The following is a 27,315-nucleotide window of genomic DNA, read 5'->3' as shown; positions in this document are numbered from 1 at the left end:
TGTGTTGAAATAAAATGTTTGGGTTGGGGGGAGGGGCGGGGTCTCAGAAAGCAAGCCAACGCAAAATCTCGCACATCCCCCTTTCCTGCCGCCCAGGCCCCAGGCCCTGCTGGCCTGACCGTGGAGGGCAGGGGGGCGGAAAATTGTGCTTCTACGGTTTTTCTTCCCGCGCAGCCCGCTTCCCCAGCTCTGCTGCCAGCCCGGCGCCCCCTCCCCCCCTTCCAGCTGCGGGCCCCTCGGAGGGAAGCCGCCCAGTGCCCTGGTCTCCCGCTGCCTGCAGGCCACCGAGCCTCAAAGCGCGCATTGTCCGGCGGGGGCGGGGAGGCCGGCCGGCCCTGGGAGAAGAATAACACTGCGCCCCACTCCTGCTCGGGAGTTTCCCAGGGCGCTCCTTTGGTAAAATACACTTTCACCCGGGGTGGAGGTGGGGACGGGGGCAAGTCTGGAAAATCCACCGCCTTCTCACAACTCCTCTACTCTTTTCCCCTTGTCCCTTTTCAGGTTCCCCAAAAGGGAGAGAGTGGACCGGAAAGAAGTTGGAAGGTGACCGAACATGTGAACATGACTCTAGAACCGTCGGGGCGATGGTTTGAAAACACAGCTGGGAAGAGAGAGGGGGGACGTGCCCACCCCAGCGGAAGGCAGCGGCGCCATCGGCGCGCGCGCGGGGTGAGGGGAGAGGGGCCCCCGAGGGCGCGTGTGCAGGCGAAGCATTTCGCACCTCCTGTTTGTCTTAGAAGCGAGGGGTGGGGGGGCAGCGGATGGTGCCTGTGCCTTCGAAAGGCCGCCTCCCTCTCCTTGACCCGAATTCCAAATGGCGGGGATGCATTTGCAAAGGACTCCGAATCTTAGGGTTTCAGGGACAGCCGTCCCCCAGCGACAGCCAGAGCCTCGATAAGAAACCGTTAGGATGGAGGGCTTTGGGGACAAACATCATTCGCTCAGTGGTGGCCCATCCCCTCCAAGCGTGGTCGTCTGCATTTGGGGGTCTCTAGGTTTCCTCTGCTCTTCCAGGCATTTGCAAAATCATGGCTCGGGTCCCTTGCAAAACTGCCTGAAACAAGTATATGCCCAGGCACTGCGTGGGTGACTCCGTTTTAAAAGTCAAATCAAAACAAAAGAACACTTTTTGAGAGCCCCAGGCCGAGGCACTCCATGCCCAGTAACCACAGGGACCGGAGGGGCGCGTTAGTAGTTGTGGCTCTGGGAGCTGCGCTTAATTTGGTGCGCGGACTCCAAGCCTTCATGCTAAACCGGCAATAGAAAGGGCTGACGAGCAAGCCCTATAAACGCTCTAATTGCTGCTGGGAGATTGAGGTGGTTGCTAGGATCTGAGGACCACCACCACCACCACCACCACCACAAAAAACCTCCAATCGAGTGTTTGGGCTGCGTGTGGGAGGGTGGGGGTAGGTTCTTCGGCGAGCAGTGCCCACATCTGCTGCAACTTCCCTATCGAAGCTGTTCATTTACGGGAGCCAACTTATGAAATCTCCACAATTAGATCTTCATTGTTCTTCCTCCACAACACTGTCTAGAAAGAAAAGGTCTTCCCGGTCGGGGCCAATCCAACGAAGCGTTTGACGTTATTAAATAATAAAGCGATTGTGATTTACATTGTTGTTCGGGAAAAAAGGCCAATTATCCACTGTGATGTTGCCATAAAGATCATATTAACTCAAATTAGTAATCAAACAATATGCGAGCGTTTTCAAAAAAGTACAGCCGAACTGGGTGACAGCTACCGCGACGTCTTCACTTTCACCAGCGAACCCACCCGCGCCGGCAGCCCGAGCGAGGGAGGCAGGCGCCGCAGCCCCGAAAGGAGGACGGGAGCAGCAACGTGGTGATTAACGGTCTCCAGTGTTATTCTCAATTAATCGCCAACAATGCCAACCTTCGCCGGGTCCCTGGAAATCCCCTGGTTTGGGATGCTCTGAGAATTCCGCCTCTCGGGGAGGGGTTTACCAGAAACCCGGCGCTCCCTGCGAGGGCACCTGGGAGCGGCAGGGCCGGGGAGGAGGTGTGGACGGAGGTGGCGTGCGGCGCGCGCGCGCGGGAGGGTCCCTGCCTGTTCCCGAGCCTGGAGCGCACCCCGAGGCGGGTGTCTGGGGCGGGAAAGGCATCCTTACACCCCTAGTGAGTCCCAGCTCTTCTCGACTCAAATCCCTCTCTCTCGCCCTCTGTTATTAGGTTTATAACTCTTTGCCCACTTAAATTTGTGCAGCCAACCAAGGAAATCTAAATAGGTTTGAGTCGCCCCTTGGGTACAGAATGGAGGCTTTAATAAGAGAGATTAATTGTGGGTGTGTACCTGCCGGAAGACGAGGCAGCTATCAAGTAGCAGCGGGTCGAGGGGAGGGCGGCGCCTCGCCCTAGCCCTAGGCCCAGGCTTTAGTAGGCGCCGCAGGCATACTCAGGGAGGCCACCCGGCAATTCGCAGTCGCAAGCAAAGGGCTCCGCGGATATGCTAAGATCCATCTCTTCCTGTGTTTGTTTGAGGTTTTAAACACCGTGGCCCTCATTCGGCCCGCACACCAAATCCCCCTGCCCTGCCAGACCCCGCGCTCAGGGCCTCCACCCCGGGGTGCAGGAGGCATCTGTGGCCGCTGCTCTGGGAGGTCTCCCCATTCCCACCCCACCCCCCACTCGCAGGCCCATGTTTAGGCGAATGATCAACAACGATTTCGCTCCGAAGGCTAGAAAGTTGATATTTTGTTGCCGCGATGAAAAATGTATAGTTACTTTTTTTTTTTTTTTTTGAAATAAGCAAACAGGGAGCAATTTTCCTTGGCACGAGCTCCAGCAAGTACCGGCTCAGAGAGAAACCAACCAGTGGCAGCAGGGCGGTGGCGAGCTCGCCGCGGGGGCAGCGCCGGGGAGCCGTCTTTGCCCGCGGCCTTTTCCTCGCTCCTCCCCATTTCTACTGAAGGCTCAGATCTCAGACTGAGAAGCGGCAAAGGGGGTGGGGGCGGAGAGCAGCAGGGCCGGGCTGGGGTGGCGGGTGAGGGTGGGACCTGGGGTGAGGGGAGGAGGGGGAAAGAATTGACTAGAATAGTTTCCCTGGTACCGTTCCCTCCTATGAATAATTCCATTTAAAACGGAGGCAACCAGGCCGGAGTTTAAACAAATGTAAAATGAAATCTTCGGAAGGTCCGGCCCTGGCCGCGGTGGGGCAGCCAAAGTGTGGTCGCATCTTTGTCCAGTTTTTAAAATAGTTCCTGCCTTTCCTAACCCCCTTCTCTGCCTCCCACCCCTCTCCCCGGTAAGACCGATTCAAAAGGGGACAGAACCCACTCCACAAGATTAATGTCTGTTCATTTACAGGATTAAGCCTCTCACGCAGCATAATAAAATACTAGACGTCCTTTTAAGTGTAAGTAAATTCATGAATTTGTTCCTTCTCTCCTTTCCTGTTTGGACTCTCCCGGGACATGAGAAAATGCTGCCTTGGAACCCAAGTGAGTCTTAGAGGAACTTTTACCTCAAAGTTTTCAGATCATCTAGGGTCTGTATGGGGAGAGAGTGGAGGGACCAGATTCACTTTAAATATGTATAGTTATACATTGTGATTGGGAGCTCATGATCAAAAATCTAGTTGTTCCTCCCAGGGCTCAGCAGATCTCAATGTTGGTCGTAGGAGCCACAAAATGTTCATTAAAGGAACCTAACCAAGGCTACTGTATGGCCACTTTGTGAACTCAGAACTATGGATGGGGGGGGGGGGGAGTATGAAAGTGTGAGTTGATGTCACGCTGGCTGTCAGTGTGTGGTCTATTGTGGAGAATGGTGCTTTTTGACTGAACAGAGGGAGCCCCCCTCCCCCCTTCCCCAGCTCTACTGCACCTGCACTGGATGAGGGAGTCCCTGCCATTCAGCCCATCGCAGATTGTTCAAACAGAAGACATCTCTGACAGCACTCAATTCATTACATTTCTTCCTGCTTTTCAAACCAACACACACACACACTCACTCTCTCTCTCACACACACACAAATGAGTATTGCCAGACAGTGACAGCCAAAAAAAAAAAAAAATCTTAAAATACTTTATATGCAGCTAATTTGGAAGCTCACATGACTAACCATGAAATATTTTGTATCCTTAACTTGTGAGGGTTCTTGGGAAAAAAAAAAAAGATTACCTGATGTTTTCCTATTGAAAACATACCTCCATAGTTTACTCAGGGATAGTAAGTTTGTAGAGAGACACTGCAGCAGGGCTCAGAGAGAAGTAGAGAGAAGTTTCAATGTTAATGACAGCAGAGACAGGCAAAAGAGGAAAGCCCCTGATTCATCTATCAGAGGGCCGGTTTGAAATGCACTCATAATTTATGCTGGTGAAACAGCTTGCTAATAGAGGTGGGGTACCCGAGAGCCAGGACTCCCTCCCGTTCCCCCCAGCCCCTCCCCCCCCCCCTCCAATGAGCAAAGCAAAGCAAGAGATGGTGGTAAGGGAGGCATGGAGGCTGAAGTGTGAGCTAAACATTTAAACACATTTCCCAACAACGAAGTCTTCCTCCATATGTTCAGGTTTGTTTTGCCATCTTAGCTTCCAAGATGTGTTTTGCACCATTTCACAGAGCTGACGAGAGTGTGTAGAAAGCTGAGAGTGCGAGTGTAGTTTAACAGAAGTTGGGGTAAACACACTCTCACAAGGGAAACTTGGTTCTAAGATTTTTTTTCCTTGGAGGTGGGAGGAAGGGGGAAAGGGAAGGGAAGAAGGCTTTGAGCAGAACACAGCTTTGCCACTTAGCATTTCAGACTTACTAAACTGTAAAGCTATGCAATAACCCAGATTTGAGCTGTGACGTGTGATAGTCAAATCGACCTGGGTGTGAGTTGATGCTACACTGACTGCGTGTGAAATATTGGCTAATTCTCAGAAACCACTAGTTTATTAGATCCTGGGCCACTATCAGGATGGAAGGCCTGGTTCCCAAGACCCCTCCCCCTGGAAGGGTATGCAGTGAGTTAAATTTCTGTAAAGAAAACCTGGAAGCGCACCTGCTACAAATACCGAGACGCTTTCCACCACCAAATAATTCCATCCCTTTTACAGAGCCCATGGACCAATTGTCTATCTTCTTATCTAAAGTTTAAATCGTGGTTCCAGGGAGTTGAGAGAACTCCCTGGGACCCAATCCTAAAAAAGATAATGAAAAGCTATACAAATTATTAGGAATGTGTGTGTGTGTGGTGGTGGTGGGGGGGGGGGGGTAGAGAAAATGGAAAGGGCTAAGCCAGAAGCAACTGTCCTAACCATGACTCCATATCAGAAACAGAAAACTCTTGGAAGTCCAATTCTTAATCCGCCGTTGAAACTTCTGCAGGGCCAAATTCAATCAAGCTACGGTGTACTTCCTAAAGGCTTTCCGGTGGGACTTGTTCAGCGTCGCAACACAAAACAAACAAAAACAACTCGTTCAGACTCGACAACAAACGCCAGCTAGCACATCAGGTAATTTTAAATATATCCATGGAAGAAGGGCCCGCCTGGGAGCGCAGGCGCCATGGCGATGGGTGTTTGTGCGCGAATGTGCGCGCACTGAAGATGTGGGTTTGGTTATGCTCTGGGGGGCGAGCGCCTCCGCAGCCTCGCGGGCGGGCTGAGGCTGGAGAGCGGGGGGATGGAGACCGGCTCTACTGGCCTCGCCCTGCAAGTGTTCGGATTGCCCTTTCTGGAACGCTCAAACGAATTACTTTATCCCCGAGGCCCTGTAGACCCTGACGTCACGAGGTGGGGGTGGGGGCGCAGTCCCGCTTCTGGCCTGGCCGCCAGCGATAAGAACCCGCGGGAAGAATTCACCGCTCCTTTTAATACAGTAATTATTTTTCTGCTTTCGGTGGGTGGGGGCTGCTCCTGCCTGGAATGCCGGCATCCCTCCCTCCAGGAAGATGCCCAGGGGGTGGCAAGTTTGCAGGATGACTTCCTCGGCAAACCCTACGCCAGGAAGGGCACTGGGAAAGGAAGAAGAGTGGTCTGAAGGAGGTTCATGTCACTACCTAAGCCCAGAAAGCAGAGGAAGGACTCAGATTTCTGTATCGATCTCTGGCGTCTCCAGTGAGAATCTCTTCCCTTCCCTATCACCTAACTACACTAGGCAGTAAGAAACGTAAGACCTACCCACTAAACCTTGTATGTTGTCAGGGGCTTTGCACTCATCTTCTGCATTATAGGTATTATCCCTGTTTTACGAATGAGAAAGTGAAGCGACTGCCTTCTCCCCTGTCTGCCCTGATCCTACATTCAGAGGGGTCCAGTCCCAGGGAGCCCAGCCACCCCAATTCTCAGGCCTCTGGTGCCTAGGAGCTGGACTGCTACTGTTGAGCCTCGGCTCCAAAGAGGGACAAACAACCCCTTAAAAGTAAAGGCCTGGGGGGCGAGGCAAGAGGATCCAGGACTTAAGTTGGACAACACCTGCTTTGGGGAGTCTGGGTCCTAGAACTGCCTTCAGAGTCACAAGGTCAATCAACACCGAGGAGGCTGGGGCTGGGGTGCTGGAGGTAGAGGCTTCTGGGGGCTGAAGGCCCACAATAGCTCGGGTGACTTTCCAGACTCGCCCGACGCGGGACCGCCAGAGCTAAGAGAGGAAATGCGGCCCTTCGGGGAGGCTCCGGGAGGAGAGAGCTGGAGCCCTACGCAAAACATTCCCAGGGAGCCGCATGGGGCCTTGGTCAGGGCCGCGGTGACGTCAGCACCCTGGCCCCCGCACTTGCCCGCCTCAGCGCCTCAGCTTCCATCTGCAGGAGCTTTTGCTCGGGGCGCTGGGCGCGGTGCACTCCCCAGGGCGGTGCACTCCTGGGGCAGGCGGGTGGGAGGCAGCGCGCTCACTGAGCTCAGCACCCAAGCCCAGGGAGGGAGGCAAATGCTAGTTCCGAGAACCGAAATCTTTACTGATACTGCACATTTCCTTCTATGACTCCTTGGAGCTTTTAAATCAACTGACACTTCTTTGCAAAGTACAGCAAGCATCTCAAGTCCAAAAGTCCCCAAGCAGCAAAACATCTTTGCATCCTGAAAGGAAAGGGCCTTCTGTTTGCTTTTGAAGAGAAAGGGAGTACACTGTTCAAGGAATCAATAAAAATAAAATAAAAAAAGTCACACCAAAAACATTACACCAAAAATAAAATCCATCTAGACCCGCATACAGAAAGAGAGCTCTGCCCTGGGAAACCTTGGCCCTGTCTTAATAACCCACCCCTCCAAAGAGAAGTCTCCTCTCCAAATAAGAAAGTCAAGTCCATTATTTCCTAAAGGCCACAGGAAGCACAACAAAAACCGAAAACAAGGATTGTAAAACTGGACAGCATCGTGAGAAGGGGGAGAGGCTATACGTCTCCCTGGGTGATATCAGAGGTCATGCTTCCAGGAAAGTTTTTAATAGAAAATAACTATGAAAGACGCCAAAGTAATTCTCTGGTTTGGGCAATTTCTCAATCTTTGGAAAGTTCCTTCCTTAGCGGCTTACTCTAGAACTCCGAGGCGGTGTCCCTTTAAACTTTAGTCACATTTCCCACAGTAAAGGTCATAGGTTTCTCCCCCTTCTCCTGTTTTTGAGGGATCCACTTCATAGATGAGGTCCCAAAGGAAATCCACCCAGACATCTTCCAACTTTAGTCAAAAAGAAAAAAAAAAGAAGAAGAAAAAGGAAAGAATTCAACCCCCATCCCAAACCTCACTAGTGCCATCCTGAAAAGCAGCTTTTGTTTTGAAAGCAAGAAAAGTCAGCATAACACACAGTGAGATGCAAAATATTTTAAGGCAATAATGGGGGGTGGGAGGAGTACAGGAGAAGGTTAACTCAAGTCTTTGCCAAAGCTCATGGCAAAGGAAATGGTTTCCACAAAGCCAAATATGGGGACCTGTTTTGAAAAGTTCTCCAAGAGCAAAAAATAAAGGTGGGGGGGGGGGCAGGGATATAAAAAGCTCTTTTAATTACAACAAACAAATAAATAAGCAGTGCCAACTAGCAGGTGACAAACCACAGTCAAACTTCCATCTCAGAGCAGTTAGCTATAGACTGTTAGCAGTTGGAAAGTAAACCTTGTGTGCACAAAGGCGCTGTTTAATTTTCTTCTTGTAATGGTTCTGAATGAAGACCCCATCACTATGCAGTTAAGCAGTAGTTCTTGTCCCCCGGAGGCACTGATCAGTTCTTTTTAATGTGAGAAAACTGGCAGCTTAAATCCCGTCAATGGAGCTCCCACAACAAAAGTTCTGAGAAGCTGAATGAATTGGGTTTGTAACTACTGCATCCCATCACACCCCCCCCCCCCCCCTTGCAGCTTATCTCTTATTCATTCACCTTATATTATTGTTAAGGAATCTTACTCTCAGAATCATTCCCCTACCATTTAACCTAGGGCCCTGGAGGACACGCAGGAATAGAACAGTCTCCTCCCGTCCCGCCCCCCCCCCCACCCCCAACTCCCCCACTACACCTGGAAGTGTGCAGACCAATAGGTGGGAAGGAAGGGAGGAGGGCTTATCTTGTACCTCAATTTACTCTGAGGCTACTAGAACTCAGAGTACTCAGCTTCCATTTAAAAACCCAAACTGTATTGGTAAACAGTAATGTGCCCCCTTTCTAAATTCAGACCCTGCCTGAGTCTGAAATCCTGTGACATATCTACTTAGAAAAGGCAAAGTTTATAAATAAAGCCCCTCCCCTCTCTTCCCAAACTGCAAGGTCCTAAAAGACCTTGCCAGGCATGTAGAAATTAAGATAACTTGTTTTTTTTATTCTTTCTTCTAAACCCCAAACAGTAAATGAAATAGCAAAAGGGACTATACCCCCACTCTCCAGCCCAAGAAAAGGATTTATGAAAAAGTCAGCTACAGAATGCCAGGGCTCTGTGTGTATTTCAATTCAAGGCACTGCTGATGGAGAAGATTCTCCTGAGATTTCCTACTGTAAGAATGTGTTGGTTCTAGAAATAAGTACAGCTATTACAACCAAATCTACTAGCAGACTAAATAATTAATTGAAGCGTTGCTCTTTGACCCTTGAAAAGTCCAGTAGGGACACGTTTATAGTAATAATACCTCCGAATGAGCCCTTGTCAAATATTCATTTAGTGGTTAATGTGAGCCATTTTCCCCTGGGACCGTCTGTAATACCAGCTTCCCAGCATTGGCAAGAAACCTCACTAATCTACTATAGCTCAGCAAAATATTTTAACGCTCTTGATTTAAAGTATGGAAGGAGGGCTGGGGGCAGCGAAAAAATTGCAGGGGGAACAAACTATAATCTCATCCTTCTGCCCATTTCTATTCAGTTTATAGGTTAACAAAACATTGCATTCGCCCCCTTAGACTGGAAATTAAATGGATTTAGTGAGCAGAATAATATCCCAAGGAAGGAACTGAACAACTTTAGCATCATGAAATGACCACTTCTGGGCAAGTTGAAGGATTGACCCCCTTCTTGGGAATCACGTTATAATTAAAATAGTATATGTTGAATATTAATCTAGCCATGAAACTACACATCTTGGGGAACCAATTAACCCAATCAAATGAACGATGAAACGTGTATCAGTTTTCTTAAGTGCAGTTTATAAAAAAAAATTATATTTACAAATAATATATTTTGGCTTTTATTTGGGTAGGGACTGTGGAGGGACAGGAGAGGGAATGGGGGTTCTCTTGTTTCATGCAGAGAGTGGCAATCATTCACAACTAGTTTAACTTCCCCAACCATTGCTCTCTTCCCTCTTGCAAAATATTTGAACCTGAGAATTTTTGCCAAAAAGTTGTTGCTCTTTTTAGTCTGCTTCTGTGAGCTCTTTTTTTTTTTTAAGGGAGGTTAGTGCAGTACAATTACTCTAAACCCCAATACATATTTTTAATATATCCCTATTTTTCAAATATATATACTCTAGATAGTCGATTGGCTCAAATTCCGGGAATATCCTCCCCAGCCCCCCAGAGCAAGATCACCGGGATCTTTATTCAAAGTTTCTTTTATTCCAACGTGTGAGCAAGAACTGTCGAAAGTGCTCATTACCACGTGAATAATCCATATATGCATTACAATGGCTGGCCAGGCTGGGGAAATTCTTTTAGAGTCTCTGCATTAATTAGGGGGGGGGGGGAGGATACCTGGCTTAGAATTGGAATTGAGAACTGGCATAATAATTCTCCTTTCCCAGTACAATATTACCCTAAAAATGAGGATAAGAAAGGAATAAATAAAAACCAATATGCCCTGAAAATAAAGCAAGCCACATGAGATAAAAATACAGAAAATAGGAAGATATCCTCAGCTGAACCCAGAACTAACAATTAGCAACAGCACGAGTTAAGAAATCCTTTCTGGGAAAACGAGACGGTGCAAACCCCCTGGATGAGTAGAGTGGCTGCAGCCGGGACTCTACTCAAGGTTGGAAGGTGCTGCCGGATTGCAACTTCTCCGAAGTTGTAACAAGGTGACACAAAAAACCATTGAAAGTGTGGGAAGCAAACCCACGCTTTTAAGAATGCCTGACTGACTCTCGGTTCCTGGTCCCCTTCGGCGGGGAAGGCTGAGCGAGGTTAAGGAGTAAATAAAAGAAGAAAACTCCCGGAGTCGCTCTTACAGGATTCTCCGGCTGCGCCAAAGCGCGAGTCGGTTGTGAGGCGGAAACATCGCGAAGGCCAAGACCACAGCGATCCCCCAACTTCTCTGCTCCCACAGAGGACAACTATAGTCTTTCTTTACCTTTCCTAGGGCAAAAGAAAACAACAAATCCAATCTTGTTTCTCCACCCCTTCCCCTCCCGCTCCCTCTCTATTACTAGTAAAACATGGTTAACAGATCAAAAGCATAATAATCTCCACATGTGATTAGATCGGACAAGTAAAATATCTACCTCAGAGTTGTTTTCTTCTTTATTATGTCTGTTGCCTGGCTTCTCTCTTTTGCTTGTTATCAGCTGCAGAGCTTATCCGATTTGGGGCTACAGGCTTGGACCCGCGCTGCCAATTTAAGAAATGGAATTCGTGGAGGGAGAGAGAGAGGAAAAAATAAAATAAATAATGATAATAATAGTCGTGGCAAGTCAGGCGTTTTTGCAAGACGCTCTTCGCTTTCTCTCACCCCTAAACAGGAAAATGTTAGAGGAGAAAGTTTATGAAGTCAAAGAACAAAGAAAGCAAACCACTTGTTTCCTCTCAGACAATAGCAGGGCTGGAGTAATCCAAACACCCACCCAGCAGATGAGCACTTTGCATGTCTAGTTTGCAATTATTCCGATACAAGAAGCATTTTCCCCTATAACCACATTTCCAAAGGGCCATTGTACTGTGAAGAAAACGAAAACAAAACCAGCCAACCTGGTCCCGATTTGGCTCAATACCCCATCTGCTAAACTACACGAAAAATTTCAGAATGGACTCCTATCTGGCAACAAGTGGCATAAATCAGTTTAAGTCCCCCATCACGCTGCTTAGAAAGGGAGGGAGGGAGGGGGCGAATTTACAATCTATGTCTTTAGTTTCTATTTTAGAAATGACACGAGCATTTTAATTCTTTCCTGTTCTTACTCAACCATCCAGCCACATGTTAACATTAGCACAAGCTACTAGAACAGAATACCGAGGTTTTAGGTATTTTGCTTTCTTGGCTGAGCACAGCATATAATTTCCTGAGGAGTTATGTCTAATCAGTGTTCACCAAATAAATGAAAGACTCAAGAATAATTTCAGTGTCCATATTTCAAAAATTTATTTATCTCAAACTGTGCATAATGGAGTAAAAACTTAAGTTGAAAATGTACCTGTTATAAGGATGGTATTAGTTCAAATATATACATGGATTCTCGGCAGACTGATTCAAATAATACAGAGCCGAATCTTTAAAATACAACTACGGAAAATAAAGGGGGGGGGGAACCTTAAAATATCACAATAAATTTACAGAAATATTACAAACCATAAGAAAATATTTCAAACACAGTAATTTCATGTTTTTTATCTGAACAAAATGGAAAGTTGGGAAACAAAAGCTATTATAAATTACCAATGATGTCAACCTGCATGGCCATTTTTACTTTTAACAGTAAGTTAAAAAAAATTTAGTACAATCTAAAACTTTTGCCCCTTTAAAGACCGCGGAGATAGTTTTACCAGTACATATCCTAGTTGTTGTTTTTTTCCTTTTGTACAATTTTTAAACAATTAAAATGTCCAAATCTGAATAGTTTCCTTTTCACGGCTGCAACTGCCCTAAATTTCAGCTGCAGAATCAAAATTCAGCAAGAAGCCTCTCCTTGAAAAATTTTGGCAAATTCTCAGCTTATAAACAATGGACATTTTGATTGCCATGTTTATCTCGATAAATACTGTACAAAAGTTGCTTGCAAATATTAAAACATTTTTCCCCGTCGCTTGGAGACTAGCTCTAAATATTACTGGTAAAGACTTTTGCAAACTTTCTGCAAAGCTCCTACCGTATCACTAGAACTTTTTAAAAGTTTTGCGTAGTTTTCTTTCCTCCAGATCTATACAAGGTCCATCCCCTCGCCCTCCCCCCCCACCCCCCTCCGGTTTTCTCTGTACAAAAATAGTCCCCCAAAAAGAAGTCCAGGATCTCTCATAAAAGTTTTCTTGTCGGCGTCGCGGCTTTTTTTGTGAGTGTAGCTGGGACTGGTATTCTCTTTTGCAGACAGATGTCATTTGCTGTGGGTGATAACTTTTTGTTTTGAGCATACCGGGTTTTTCCTCCACGCTGCTTCGTACTCTCCTCCCATTTCCCCCTCGTTTCTCCTTGAAAAAAATCCCCCCTTCCAGTTCACCGTACACAACCCTCACATGTGCGAGAGGGGCAGTGTGCCGTTAATGGCCGTGCCGGGCACCGGGCCGCTCTGGTAGTGCTGGGACATGTGAAGTCTGCTGGGGGCGGCGGGCTCCGGCACCTCGGCGCCGGGGAGGTACATGCTGATCATGTCCCGGAGGTCCCCGGCCTGGCAGGGCGCCCTGGAGTGGGAGGAAGAGGTAACCACGGGGGGGCTGGAACTGGCCTCGGACTTGACCACCGAGCCCATGGAGCCCAGCGCCATGCCGGGAGTGCCCTGCTGCGAGTAGGACATGCTGTAGGTGGGCGAGCCGTTCATGTAGGTCTGCGAGCTGGTCATGGAGTTGTACTGCAGGGCGCTCACGTCGTAGCGGTGCATGGGCTGCATCTGCGCCGCGCCGTGCGCGTTGAGGCCCGGGTGCTGCGCGTAGCCCAGCTGGTCCTGCATCATGCTGTAGCTGCCGTTGCTCCAGCCGTTCATGTGCGCGTAGCTGTCCATGCGCTGGTTCACGCCCGCGCCCAGGCCGGCGCCCACCCCGACCCCGCTCGCCATGCTGTTGCCGCCCGGGGCCAGCAGCCCGCCGGGCAGCGTGTACTTATCCTTCTTCATGAGCGTCTTGGTTTTCCGCCGGGGCCGGTATTTATAATCCGGGTGCTCCTTCATGTGCAGCGCTCGCAGCCGCTTGGCCTCGTCAATGAACGGCCGCTTCTCCGTCTCCGACAAAAGTTTCCACTCGGCGCCCAGGCGCTTGCTGATCTCCGAGTTGTGCATCTTGGGGTTCTCCTGGGCCATCTTGCGCCGCTGCCCGCGGGACCACACCATGAAGGCGTTCATGGGCCGCTTGACGCGGTCCGGGCTGTTCTTCTGGTTGCCGCCCGCCGCCGCCGCCGCGGTGGAGTTGCCGCCGCCGCCGCCGCCGCCCCCCGAAGTTTGCTGCGGGCCCGGCGGCTTCAGCTCCGTCTCCATCATGTTGTACATGCGGGCGCTGTGCGCGGGCCCGGCCCGCCGGCGGCCGCCGACCCTCGGCCCGGCCGGGACTTTGGGGGGCCCGCGGGCGGGGGGAGAGGAGGGGAGGCGGGCGGGGGTGTCGGGAGCGCAGAGCTCCGCAAGGAAAATCAGACGAAGAATAATTTGGGGGAAGAAAAGAGAGAGAGGCAAACTGGAATCAGGATCAAAAAAAGCGCTTCCCTCCTCTTCTGGCCGATTCTGCCGCCGCCGATGATTGTTATTATTATTTTTTGGAAAGGCTTAAGCCTGGGGCTCAAACTTCTCTCCCTTTCTTTCTCTCTCCTCTTCTTTCTCTCAGCCCTAGTCTTAAAGAGGCAGCAAACTACTTTCCCCCTTTTGCAAACACTCTTCTCTGCCTTGACAACTCCTGATACTTTTTTGAACAAGTTAATAGACAACCATCCATGTGATGGGGGCTGTCAGGGAATAAATGGGTTTCCAGCGACCAATCAGCGTGCGGCGGCTCCTCCACTCGAGCGCGGCCTCGCCGCCCGGTTTTGCATGAAAGGGGGCGGGGCCTGCCGCGCCGCGGGCCGCGCGGGGGAGGCGGGGGGAGGAGGGAGGAGGGAGGAGGAGGAGGAGGGAGGGGATGGAGGGAGGGGGAGGCGGCTCCCACAGCCAGCCTGGCAGCCACTGAGAAACCTTTGTATCCCCTCTCGCAGCAACAGGTCACACCACACGCCTTTTCGAAGGAAGTGGGTAAACAGCATCAAGACTGAGATGATTTCCTTTAAACTTAATGCCGATTTACTTCTTGGTGCGGGCTGCTGAAATGGGGACGGGGCGCGAGAAGCCGCTAAGGTGTGGGGGTGGGGCAGGGCCGAGTGGGTGGTTCAGGGCGACTGTCCTACTAGTGTTTCAGGAAACAGGCAGCGCCGGAGTTGGCGTTATTGTTCTCCCGCTCCTCCGCGCTCCCCCCAGCTCCGGCCCCTCCAGCGCTTCTCCCGAGCCTCGCTCTCCCCTGGGCCCCCTTTTCTCCACAGTTGTCCGCGCTCGCTCACCCCCTCCTCACACTGTCCCGACCAGAAGTTAGGAGGCGGGAAGCTCTACCCTCAAAACCCTCCTAGCTTCCACGCCATTTGCTCTGTTTTAAAAATCCACCCTGGTCGGACAAGGAGGCCGAGTGCAGAGCTGAGGCTGGGCCGGCCCCGGGTGAGCTGCCGCGACCACGCTCTGCCCTGCCCAGCCCAGCCCAGCTCTCCTCTGCCCAGCCCTGCTCTCCTCTGCTCAGCTCAGCTCAGCTCAGCTCAGCTCAGCTCAGCTCGGGCGCAGGAAACCACAGCTTGTCAGCTTCCCCCAGCCACATCTCCCACAGCCGCGCTCCATTCAGTCGGTGCAAAGGGGATGCTCATTCTCTCTCCCCATCCTCCTGCTGAGCCGCCCCCAAAGAAGGATTTTAGTTGTGCCGGTTTCAAAAGGAGGCTGGGGATGAAAGAGCTGAGCCGAAGGACGCTCAGAAGTGCAGGCTATGGGGAGCGTTAGCTCAACTTCCTGGCGTGCCACGGCTCCATGGAGGTGGCATTTGGGCCGCACACACCAACTCCCTCCCACGCAGAGTTTCCAGGACTCGGGCAGAACCAGCCCTGGCATTCCCACCCCAAGTGTTTGCCTTGCCCCGACGGTCCGCCCGGGTCTGCAGGCTGAGCTCTGAGGGGGGTCTCGGTCTGGGAGGCTGGGTGGTGCTCGCCAGGCACAGGTGCAGGCAGTGCGGGCAGGAAGAGGGCGGCCAGCACTAGGAAATGGGGGAGCCCAGCCAGGCCAGGGCTGGAATCGGATGGGATGAGGGCGGGGGTTGGGGCTCAGAAATCCTGCCCGCCCAGGACCCAAGAGGGTAATTTTAGCCGCTCTCCCATTGTCCGGACGTAAAGATTTCAATAGGTAGGCGCTCAATGCGGAGAGCAATGGCAGCACGTCCGTTACAAATAGGTAGTTTTGTTTCTCTTGTTGTCGCTACACGGAGTCAAACAAAGCCCCGTCTAAGTTTCCTTCCACTCTGTTGTTGGGATCTTTGTGGCTAAAATGCACTTGACTACAAAGGGGGGGGGGGGGAGAGAGAAAAAAAATCCCCGATGCCATTTCTTTTTTTATAAAGGGCTTAAACCATCGGGGTTACTTATTTTCTTTCTTCTGTAACACCCTCTCCGCCCCCTCGTCCCCTGATCCCCCCTTACGCACCCTAAGAAAATGTACTGAATAGTATCTGTCGGCCACGTTCCATTTATTATCTTTACAAAACTTGGCATGGTTTTGTTCCTCACTAACCTCCCCATAAACCGTCATTACCCCCAGGCTAACGTCTTCAGTCTCTGCCCTCCCAAGCTTTTCTGCTCTTGTAAGACTCAGGATAAGTATGCTCGCTCAGAAGAGTTGAGAAACAGAATTCTGCAGTAGACTTGTTCTAATAAATTATCATTTCCAATCAACCCCTACGCCCACCCGCCTCCCGTAGTTCTCCTTTTCCTCTTAAGTTACGGTTTGTTTGTTTTTTGGTTCTTGGGAACCTGGGAAGGAAGACACAGGCCTTCTCGAAACGCATAAATATGCCACTCTTCAAAATAAAGCAATGTCTTCTGTTTATTCGAGGGGTAATATTAAGCCAATCTCGGACATGAAGACTAGGAAAAGAGAAAAGGTTTCCCGGATCTGGAGACGGGCTTTTCAGTGCGTCTCGGTTTCAGGGATGTGGCTGGTGCGCCCCCTACTGGTGGATTCGCTTTCCCAAGACTATGGCTTTTACCTTTAAAAGGTGTTTGGAAATAAAGAAAAGAAAAGAAAAAAAAAAAACAGGAGGGGGATGGGAGGAAGATAAAATTAATTACATGTAATTTAAACAAAAGAGAAGTTAACATATCATATAAGCTATGGAACCAAATCATAAGAGTCAGATTTAATTTGCTTAACTTAGAAACGTACGCATATAACCTCTAGATAAGTGGGAGGTTAAACCATGGAAAAACGAGGTACAAATTATGAGATTCAATATATGAATGAATTATGATTGTCCAGACACCACGAAGGGCAAAACAAGCATTCATTTTATGATTGTGTATGTGTTGGTCTGTGCTTAGTAACATTATTCCAAAAACGAGGGGGGAAGAGCCTAATTAAGTTTGAAGACAAAACCAAGAAGTGGTGTGGATATTGGTGGTGTATATGTATTAAAATAAATATTAATAACAGATGGTTATAGAAGCAAATGTTTTTAATCTCTCTCTCTCTCTCTCTCTCTCTCTCTCTCTCTCTTTCTCTCTCTCAGTAGTAAGTAGTAAGAAGCACAGATTTTTCCTTGGGATAATATGTAAAAGCTTTTATACATTCTCAGATGCATATGTTTGTGTCTGAATTCTATAATAATTCATTTAAGAGGTTAAAGGGGATGGCTAGGTCTTTTGCTAATTGTTTTTATCATATAAATAAGCTATGGAAATACAGTACAATTGTGTTATCACTGGTTGCATTTATTTACAGCTTTATTTTAATTAAGCCTGCAGTCCTTATCAAGGCAATAAACTAACTGTGGCTGGTGTTTATGCATAATAATGTGCTATGAAAGTAAGATTAAAGAAGATGGTGATAGCAGAAATAATTTTCTCATTAGACTTTTTTTTTTTTTAGAACATATGCATTAAAAAAAATCAGATCACCGGCCACTCTATTTCAATGCAGCACCATCTCCAGCACCTAAATATAATAATAACTATAGCAATCACAATTGATGATAGAAACAGTACTGCTTTAGGCTTATAACAGACGGTTCTAGTACTAATAGCAACACAGCATTGACTACTAGGGAATTAAAATAAGACTTGGACGAGGGTGCTTCATCTTCCAAAATTCAAAATGTTGCCATTGGCACAATTTGTGAAAATTGAAAGTGCTTGATCTAAAAAGAGTGGGCAGCGAAAAACGGCAGACGTTAGAGCAAGACTAGAAATTAAGAATAAAAATGCCTGAGTCCTGGGCTATTCTTCAGAGCTGATTTTGTTCTACTACAGGCCCCAGCCAAAAAGCCTTAACTGATTAAATGTAGCTCAATTTTATTTAAAAAAATCTTTCGCATTGATATTTTTCTCCTGAACTCCTCCTCATCCCTCCTCAAGTATTATATCTGAAGTCAGCTAACACTTTTGTGGATAGGGGACTGTAGACTTATTTTTTCTTCTTAGTGGCAAATAGAGGTTTAACTTGCAGTAATTAGGTGAGAACTAGCCAAGCATCTTACTATTATGATGCTTGTTAAAAAAAAAACGCTTCTTTTCTGCATCTGCATTTGAGTGTGTTCCCCTCCTCTCTTAATCTTCTTATGGAAATGAAGGCAAACGGCAGGGAACCTGCAGAGTCCCGGAGAATGTCCTTGTTAACTGGAATTTCTCAGCATTGCTAATTAGCAGAGTTTGACGACGACCACCAGTATTGGGGGGGAAAGCTCTGTTTAACCACTCACAAACCATTCTGAGGAAGAGCAGACTGATTTTATTTTGTAATTAAAATCTGAAAAGGGCCCTATTTGACAGTTAGGGCTATGAGAGTTTTATCTCCCCGTGAAATAATTACTGCCTTGATAACTCAATTTTCTGAAAAATGTCAACTGTGGGCTCCAAAAGTTTTAATTTCATTATGTGAGGGGGAAAAAAGAGAGCAAAATAGAAGAAAATGTACAGAAAGGCTTTCTAATTCTGGAACTGGTTAAATGTATTAGGAGCCAGATTTGGCCAAATGAAGGTTTTGTTTTTGTTTTGTTTTTTTTCTCTCTCTTTCTTTTCTGTTACGTTTCCTCCGGATCCTAACCTTCCAACTACCTCCCCTGAAAGTGACCAGGGCAGCAGTGATCATACTGCTGTGAAGGAGAACAAACCATTGTGGTAAATCAGAGGCAAGTAAAAAGAGAAGTATGGAAATCCAAGAAAATTTCCTGATTTTAAAAGCCAAAAATAATGGGAAATCCCAGTGTTTAGGACAATACTGGTGCAATCTGGTAAGATGAGATTTGATTGATACTTGTCCCCTAACACAAGAAAACTGAGAATTACAGAGTAAGGAGATCGGTATAACCCAATGTTTTAAAATGTTTCCTTTTCCCCATTAAATTGCAAAAACAGTTCAATCACTCCAAATTGGAACATGCCACAAGACTTCCAAAATGATCAACACTTGATTCTCCAAGATTTATGAAGCAAACACAGATAAATAGAGGTAAAGGGGGGGGGGGTGTTTTAGAGGATTTCTTTTCCTTAAGAAGGCATCACATAGTTTACATATTTTCAAAAAATAATTGCTAAGACACAAACTGGGAAAAGTTAGGATATTGAAAGTAAGAGCAAAAATGAGAATAGAATTTTACTGGGATCAGAACTACGTTTGCTTTAGATAACTGTAAAAGATCCGTCACAGGGAACCCCAGAGGGGACACTTCAGTTTTTATAAAGCAATTTTCAAAATGATGGAAGCTCTTTCATCTACATTTCCTTCATTTTCTTCCTATTGCCAAACTTGTCAGATTTTGGAAGTGTGAAGGATTATTGACAGGAACTATAAGAAATGTTTCTAGATGATACGAAGACAAGCATATATCTCTATCCCTCTTTACTGACTAAGGCATAGACATGCACATGGAGGCATGGTAGACTGGCAATTTAAAATTGCTTAATCATATTTCTTCTTCTTGTCTGTCCCTTCAGTGCCTTGCCTTTAATTTCTAGAAGTGGTATTACACATAACAAATGAACAAGGCGATAACAAATGCTATTTCAGTCCAGACCCAATTTCACCAAATAATTTCACTCAAGAGCTGTAAGGACCCTTGAAACCTAAGGAATGCAGAGCTGCTCTGCATTCAACTCCTTTTCATTTTCATTCTCTTTCATCTAATTCCCACTGATGAAATAAATACATTTTTAAAAGAATCCGGCAGTTAGAGAACTAAATATATTTTCCTCTTCAAATTATAGCAACAAAAGTGATCTATAATCACTTGTAGATGTCTTGAGTGCTATATATAATAACCATCATATTCCTTATAGCATTACATATATATGCACATCCTTCCTATATTCCAGCTCAAATGTTTTCTGGAAAAGGGGACTTACTCTCCACAATTTCATTTCATTTCTGAATTATCAAGTTACTTTAACATAAAATTCTGCCTCTGCTCTGCAGCTGTTGGGGGGGGGGGCGGGCGGCAATAGTGTGCCCATTAAGTGATCTAATTATTTAAAATGGAAATTCCCTTTAAAAAAGACAACCTGAAAACATTGATATTTCAAAATTTTCACCAGTGGTTTTCTGTTGCATTGGGAAAAATAATAATAATAATAAAAGAACCTGTGATTTTTGTTTTAAAAATTAGGAGAAGGGAATGAAAAACAAAGACCTGGCAAACATTCATCAGGAACTGCAACTGGCCCAACACACCCATGGGCCGGTTCACACCTCTAAACCATTGCCTGGGAGTCTTCATACATATCTCCCCAACTGGCCACACTCTCTTGTGCAGTTAATCACACCAAAAGGAAGGGGCTTCCTTAGAATCCCAGTTTTCCAGTGACTAGGATTGTTATCCTCATTTTAGGAAAAAGATGATTGTTTTAAATTCTCCAACTGTGATTATTTCATTTAGTCGTGACGTCAACTTTTGTGGGAAAAACAAACCTAAATGATGCACGAATGACACCCCAGTGCACGCCAGGCTACACACTCGTGGCACCGGCAATCCACGAGGCAGGGAGATGGTGTTTCCCTAATCCTGGCCATTTCAACCTGCAGCAATGGCATTTGGTCTTCTTTCTTCAGAAGCTTAATCAGACATGATACAAACTCATAGAAAGTGACAAAAGCCAACTCCCTCAGAGGGCAGAGGTGTTTGGTATCCCCCAAAACAAGTTGTCGAAATAAATTAGATCTGCTTAAGGGACAGGAATATTATCAAAAGAAAAGGGAGAGATTCTTTTACCTGTTTGCATGAAAGGAAGCTGAAAGCAAACCTCTGGGTGGGGCGGGGGGGGGGGAGGGGGGGGGAGAAAAATCACCCTATAATCACATCAGCCCTACACAAAACTATTACCCACTTTCTCCTTTCAAAAGATTTGCAGCTCTGGCTCGTCCTGGAAAGTGCTCTAAATCAAAGTGTACACCCATCTTGGGCGGGCTGGCATCCTCAAGGCCTCGCCTTGACAGCTGGAGCCCTCTCCCAAAAGCTCTTCTGGCCTCAAAAGAAATGTCTGAGGAGCCTGCCTTCCCAGGGGCCCACTTCTGCTCACCCAGAGCACCCCCTTCCAGCTCTGGCTCAAATGGAGTTGGGCTTCCAAAACCCATCCCAATGGAATTCTCAGATCACTAGCCTGATAATCTTTAAAGGCTTTTTCCGAGCTGGGGCTCTGACTTTTATCTCCCCTCCAACCCTTCTTCCCTTTTTGTAGGCTCTCCCCACTCCTTTTCCCTCCCGTCCCACCCTCCCTCCTTAATTTGAAGATCATTGACACGATAGGCTGTAATGAGTCCTTCAGAAACTGTTATGATCCGCAGTGACAATCTCTGCACCTAATTCACAGATTATTGACAAGCACCGTGGGCTCAATGGTGTCAAGTTGTACTTGTGGTTTCAACACCCCTGAGCGACCCACATAGCAGCTGGGCCCTGGATTAGGACCCGTAGTCTGGCAGCGTTTATCTGCCCGCTGAGTGGTGGAGAGGCGAGTGTCTGTCTATATATCTCAGCTCCTTCAGGCCTGGCTGCCTCGACTGTCTCAGGGTTGGATCAAGAAACTAAAGTATCTTCAAAGTTAAAAAAAAAAAAAAAAAGCAAACAGTAAATGAGGGCTCCTCCTTAAATCTCAGTCTTAGCAGTCATTTTCTCCACTCCAAAATAGGTTAATAAACTCCAAGCCACATACACCCACTGGCCTTTCCCACGAGGCTTGGGTTCACCAGGGAAGATGTGCTGGAGAGGAGAAGGGGCTGAGGACTTGGCACCGACTCACTGGGCCCAACTTGGGCCGCCCATCCTCCTGGATCGCCCTCAGCGTCGGGCAAGATGGGCTCCTGACAAAACAGGGCGCCCAGCCAGCGGGCACGGGCTCAGGCCTGGACGCTGGGACGACAAACCCCAAGCGCCCGCCCCGCCCCTGAAGAGCTCTCTGCGGCGGCGGGAAAGCGCGGCCCGCAGCCAGCCGTGGCTTCGCCGGCTCCCACGGGGCCGGCCGCTCGCTGCCCGCTCCCCGATCCCCCCCAACACGCCAGGGCTGCCCTGCGGCGGGCGGGCTGCGGGGCGCGCGGTTCCGGCGGGGGCCGCGGCTGCCCGAAAGCGCAGAAATGACCCAGCGCTGGGAGGGCCGGGCGGCGTTCCCAGGCCGGGGCCACCCACTTGTTTAATTCAGTTCAGTTCCCGGCCCCGGGAACCGCGCCTTCCCCGGGGGCCCTGGGCAGCGGGGGGCTCGCCGGCAGCCAGCGCGCAGCCAGGTGCGCCCGCCGCCTCCCCTCCCCCACCCCGCCTCTCCCTACAAGTTGGGACCCTCGAGGGGGCGGGACGGGGTCAAAATCTCCGGGCCTCGGCTATTGCGAAGTCGACCTCGATTCCGAACCGCAGGCGTGGAACCCGCTTCGTGGGGGCGCCTCCAAGGTTCTGCGGGCTTTGGCCTCCCCACGCGGCCCGCAGCCTCGGGACGCGGCCGTCCGCGCTTCGCTGCTTCCCTTCCCGGGTGGGCGCTGGTTCCGAAGCTGCCCGCGCTGAGCACGACTGTCATGGTACCAGCCTTCGGGTAAAGCAAAGAGTAGGCATGTCGGTAGCGCGGAATCCCGCTGGCTCGTTTCGATAGAATTCCGGGTAAAAATGGATTAAAAAACACACACACACAAAAAACCCCCAAAACGCTGACTCTTTTCCTGCCACGGTATCCGAACTAACTTATTGAGAAGCCTAAGCCGGGATTCGATTCTGGAATCAGATGGAGAAGGCATCTCTCATCGCACCAAATTGTCTTCAGCAATTCCCCTAAAAGCACAACCTCGGACCCACTGATTTTGGGAGGTGGGAGGAAGAAAGCAGAGATCAACATGAACAATTTGCGTAGCCACAGTATAAATACCTTTAAAAGTAATTCCGCTCGAAACTTCAGCTGGTTTCCTCAATGGGCGAAACAAGCCCTAAACTTCTTAAGGTAAATTTTACCTAAAAATTAAACTTGTAAGTACATCCCTGATGCCTGAAATCATAAAACACCTCGCTGAGACCTCATCTGTTCATTTAGCACGATTATTTCAACTTGACTTTACACACCGAAATAAGCCCATATTTCCCCATTGTTTTAAATTCAAAAGGGGTCTCATTTTTATAGTTGATCTTTCTGAAAGAATGCAGAGTGCACTTTGGTCTTTATTTGCTCACCAGAGAACAGGTCAAAGCGCTTTCTTATGGGGACAGGTAGTTTTTGGAAGTGTAAAAACAGTCCTCGTCCCCCCTAGGGTAATTTGGATTCCTGGTCCATGGAAATGATGAATTTCAAAAGAAAATACTCTTTATCATTGGTCCACTTTCCCTGCAAGCCTAAGGCTGAGATAAAAGAAGAAAGGTGTCAGGCACCTGTTTCCTAAATACTATCTGGAATTTAACCACTAACGGGGAAAGGAAAAGTTTGATCAAGGTCGGTTTGGGGATGGGAAACATTCAAAGAACAGACTGGCCTTTTAATTACATTATGGAAATAAACAAAGAGGAGCAAATATTTCATTTATTCAGAGACTCGGTTACAATACTTGAAGGATCTCTGATGGCATTCAAGATGCTGTTGACAATGTCAAAACAGCAAACAGCAGCACCGTCCGTTTTATTTTTTGAATGTGTGCCTAACGGGAGAAGTAACTTTGGCTTGATTCTCCACTGCTACAGAAGAAATTCTTTTTGTTTTTTTGTTTTTTTTTTAAATCGTGCTTCTCTACCTGTTTCACTATCACAGAATCTTTAATAAGAGCCCTAAACCCAAATAGGGGGTAGGGGTTGGCTAGGATGTGAGGAGGAGGAATAGGAGGTTAAGCTTTACTTTTTACTAAATTAAAGTTGTATTATCTCCTTGTAATTTTTATTGGTTTACAATTAAATTATCTTTAAAGGATATAAAAGCTTGTTTCTTTGCCCCCATCTCCGTTTTGGAGAGTAATAAAGAGTTGTATCTAACCCCAGAGCAAGGTTCTAGCGATTTCCAGGACTGGCGCTGCGCAGCTTCTACTGTGTCCAACAGGGGGCGCTGGGCACGAACCTGAGCGGCGGCTCATTGCCGCTTCACATCTGAGCCGGGTTCCAGCCCCGGAAGGCGAAAGCCGCTTGCCGGGTCGAGTACAGAGCTTTAGTCTCCGTGGATAAAAAGAGATTAAAGACTAAAATTCTTTTTTGGGGTGTGTGTGTGGGTGGGGGTGGGGGGGGGGTGGTGGTTATCAATTTTAACCAACTCCGAAAATGTAGAGCTTTTTATGCTTTGATGTTCTCATAAAGAAACTCCTATCGGTTGAGGAATTACACGGTTTCTGAGCCAACTCTGCAGCTACAGTGTAAGGGAAATTATTTAATTAAAAATATATTTTTCCATCTGTTCACATGATCAGCTTTTTAGAAGTCTTAAAAGCTGACACTGATCCCTCTGGCCTGTTAACCTTGCCCCAAGTTTCAAATACTTTAGCTATTTCGAAGGCCCTTCTATTAATTTGAAGAGGGGTGGGGTTGGGGGGGGGGGAAGAGACCTAAATATTTAAATCCCCCCCAACAGTTACTCCTCTGCATCCTCCCCCCTTTCTTTCTTTCTTTAAATGGGAGCTTTTATGGATTGACACATTTTAAACTGTCGATTCTGCAAAGCCAGGTATAAATGACATGAAACGGCTCTTAAAAATAAATCTGGTGTTGGACTACATAACACCCATGTATAAGATGAAATCTAACTAAAATTGTAATCCACCCACCCCCACCCCAACATAAAAAACCCCCAAAAACCTTCACCTGTATTTAAATAGCATGTCTTTAATTACAGCAGTTGGGGATGCATGAGGCTGAAATGAAATTAGCAGTCATTACCAGTCCTTTAACTCTGTGGTGCTTTTGATCAGCTCTAAATTAGCTTTCCAGTCCTAACAAAGACTCTACAGCAAGCAGTGGGCTGTAAATAAGACAGCGCGACCTGCCCTCAACACCTTTTCTCTTGTCAATCATAGCTCTATCATTCAGCCCAAGATTAACCTTTATCTACCAAATTAAAAAAAAAAAAAGAACGAAAGAAAGAAGAAAAAGAAAAAAGAAAAAGGAGGCGGGAAGGAAAGCCCCCTGACCACCACATGTCGCAATAACAGAGGTTCCTAAGAGCCCCCTTTAAATTGTATTATAATGAACCCGTGTCAGAATCTGCAATTTCCAAACCATCCCTCCCCACTCTACCCCACACCCTACACACTCCTATAAGAGTCCGAATGATGTTCAGGTAGCAAAGGAATCCCTTTTTTCCGAGTTACTAATTGGGCATGGGCCACCCTCCTTAAATCCATTTACCATTAGCCTCTCCTCCTCTATTAGTCTAACAAAATTTTGGGAGAGGAGGGGATGTTTGAGGAGAAAACATTGATAATTTAAAGATATATGCATAAGTTCCTGGGATGAAAAGAATCAATTTAATCCACGAATAGTCTCTAGTTTCTAACTCTGCGGAGAAAAAACCACCACCAGCAGCAACAACAAAAAACCCAGCTGCTTTTCCCAGTACTGAATTAAGAAAGTAAAACAGTGGTTCTAATTGCCATTAGAGGGCGCCAGAGAACAAGCCCCCTATCCGCCCGCACACAACTTCCCACAGAATCTCCCCCCCCACCCCCGGCTTCCAGCTTCCAGCTTCCTCATGCCCTGTAATTCTTTCCTTCAGGTAATATTTCCTGCTTATCCTGCCCTCTTTGCATCTCTGGATGTCAATGACAATCTCTCATAAAGAACGAGGCGTCGCCACGTCCTTTCCTTTTTTTCACCCCGCCCCCCCATCCACCACCAGAATAGGAAGACGCCAGGTGAAATTGCAGCAACCCCCTCATGACATGTATCTTTGGGCTCAAATCACTCTTTCCATTCTATGTTCTCTTGGTCTGGAGAAGGTTCTTTGTGGGGATGAAATGCTAGAGTGTAACATTCTTAAAATGGAAGGCTGACTTTCATTTCTGCATTTCTCTTTGGGGGCTCAGAGGTTTTTTCATAAAAAAGGGAAACAAACACACCCTTGCAAGGCAACTGATTATGTTCAGCACTAAAACTGTTCGGAGAATAAAATAATGCCACTTCATCTCTGCATTTGTTAAAGAAATCAAAATTAGCATTTAATCCCACAACTTAACGCTTTCAGACTGAAATCTGCCTGTGTTAAATGACTGTCACACAGGGTGTATTTCCAGATCTCTTAAAGGTCAAAAGGAAAAAAAAAAAAAAGAATGAGAGGGAAATAAAGTGAGTTGGGGGTGGGGTGGGCGGAGAGGAGTGAGCTAGCAGTTGAATGTCAAAGTTGGGTTGCAAACTACTTACATGTCCATGGCAGATCAGGGTGTTGTCTTGTAGCAGTTTGATTGGCAGGTAAAAAAGCGAAAGAACGTGAGGGCTCCCTCAGCCTCTTGTCAGCCCAAGCGAGATCCCTTCTCACCGGACAGAGCAGTCGAAGGAGCTTGCAGTTCCTTTCTCGTCCTCCATCCAAGGCACGGTGAATCCATTTCGGCTTTTCTTCCCCCCAGTCTCTCCATCAGCCTCCTGCCTTCGCCCGCTTCGCCTCACACCAGCCTCCAAGACCTAGCCTAGCTTTGCCACTGCAATCCCCTGCAACAAGAAAAATCGTTTATGGCTTAAAACCCCAAATGGCTGATTTTTTAAAAGAGAGAGGGAGAGGGAGAGAGAGAGAGGAGTGAGAGGGTGAGGGGGAGAGAGGGGGAGCGAGAAGAATGCACCCAGAGAACAACAAAAAAGTCAGTTATCCTAACACTGCTCTATCCCCCCCACCGTACAGAAGAAGAATAAAAAAAAAAAAAGCTTTATGTTTTTTCAGTGGGTATTCAAAGATAATTTGATGCCATTGTTTCTGCTACAGATGGTTCTTTTAAATACAATAACACAGCTCTTTGTGCAGGCTACCCACAATAAAAATCGAAAGCGTTCCCTGAATAACCATTTTGTTCTCTCTTGTATGGGGCCAACAAAAGATGCCGTGAGGTAATGGGTTCTGTTTATTGAAGCCATAGAATAGGGGTTTGATAAAGATTTTTTTTTTTTAAAAAAAGCAGAAGACCTTGCAAGGTCGGGCTGATCTCTTCATATCTTTTTATTAAAATATTTGTCCAATAGATTATTCCTTGGTGCAGCTGCAGGTTTCTCCTGAATTCTTAATCAGCCCAAACATCTGTCTCTTTGAGGAGGCTTTAAAAAAAAAAATCTGCAATTGTATCGATGGTGCAGTAACCTTATCAAAACCTGAATTTTTAGGCTCCCGTGCAGGCAAAGGCAACGGAGTTTCAATTCTATTTGGTCTTGA

General features: G+C 47.5%; 1 protein-coding gene and 1 long non-coding RNA gene across 4 annotated transcripts in view; both read right to left on the bottom strand.

The window, feature by feature from the left end:
- Window positions 1-26,972, bottom strand: part of LOC308516763 — a 58,215-nt gene extending 31,243 nt beyond the window's left edge. For all 3 annotated transcript variants that reach the window (XR_013995779.1, XR_013995780.1, XR_013995781.1), the window contains exons 1-2: window positions 26,322-26,972; window positions 10,856-10,961 (exon numbers count right to left, since the gene is read on the bottom strand). This is a non-coding gene — a long non-coding RNA (uncharacterized lncRNA). The remainder of the gene's footprint in view (window positions 1-10,855; window positions 10,962-26,321) is intronic.
- Window positions 11,691-14,077, bottom strand: SOX2 (SRY-box transcription factor 2). Its single transcript, XM_081087854.1, has one exon. It carries the CDS (start codon window positions 13,754-13,756, stop codon window positions 12,791-12,793), a length of 966 nt encoding a protein of 321 aa, XP_080943980.1. The 5' UTR covers window positions 13,757-14,077; the 3' UTR covers window positions 11,691-12,790.
- Window positions 26,973-27,315: the final 343 nt, after the last annotated feature.

The sequence above is a fragment of the Myotis nattereri genome (assembly GCF_964212035.1).
Source record: "Myotis nattereri genome assembly, chromosome: 3".
Lineage (NCBI taxonomy): Eukaryota > Metazoa > Chordata > Mammalia > Chiroptera > Vespertilionidae > Myotis > Myotis nattereri.
The sequence above is the reverse complement of the archived record's forward strand: the minus strand, read 5'-3'. Positions and strand labels throughout refer to the sequence as shown.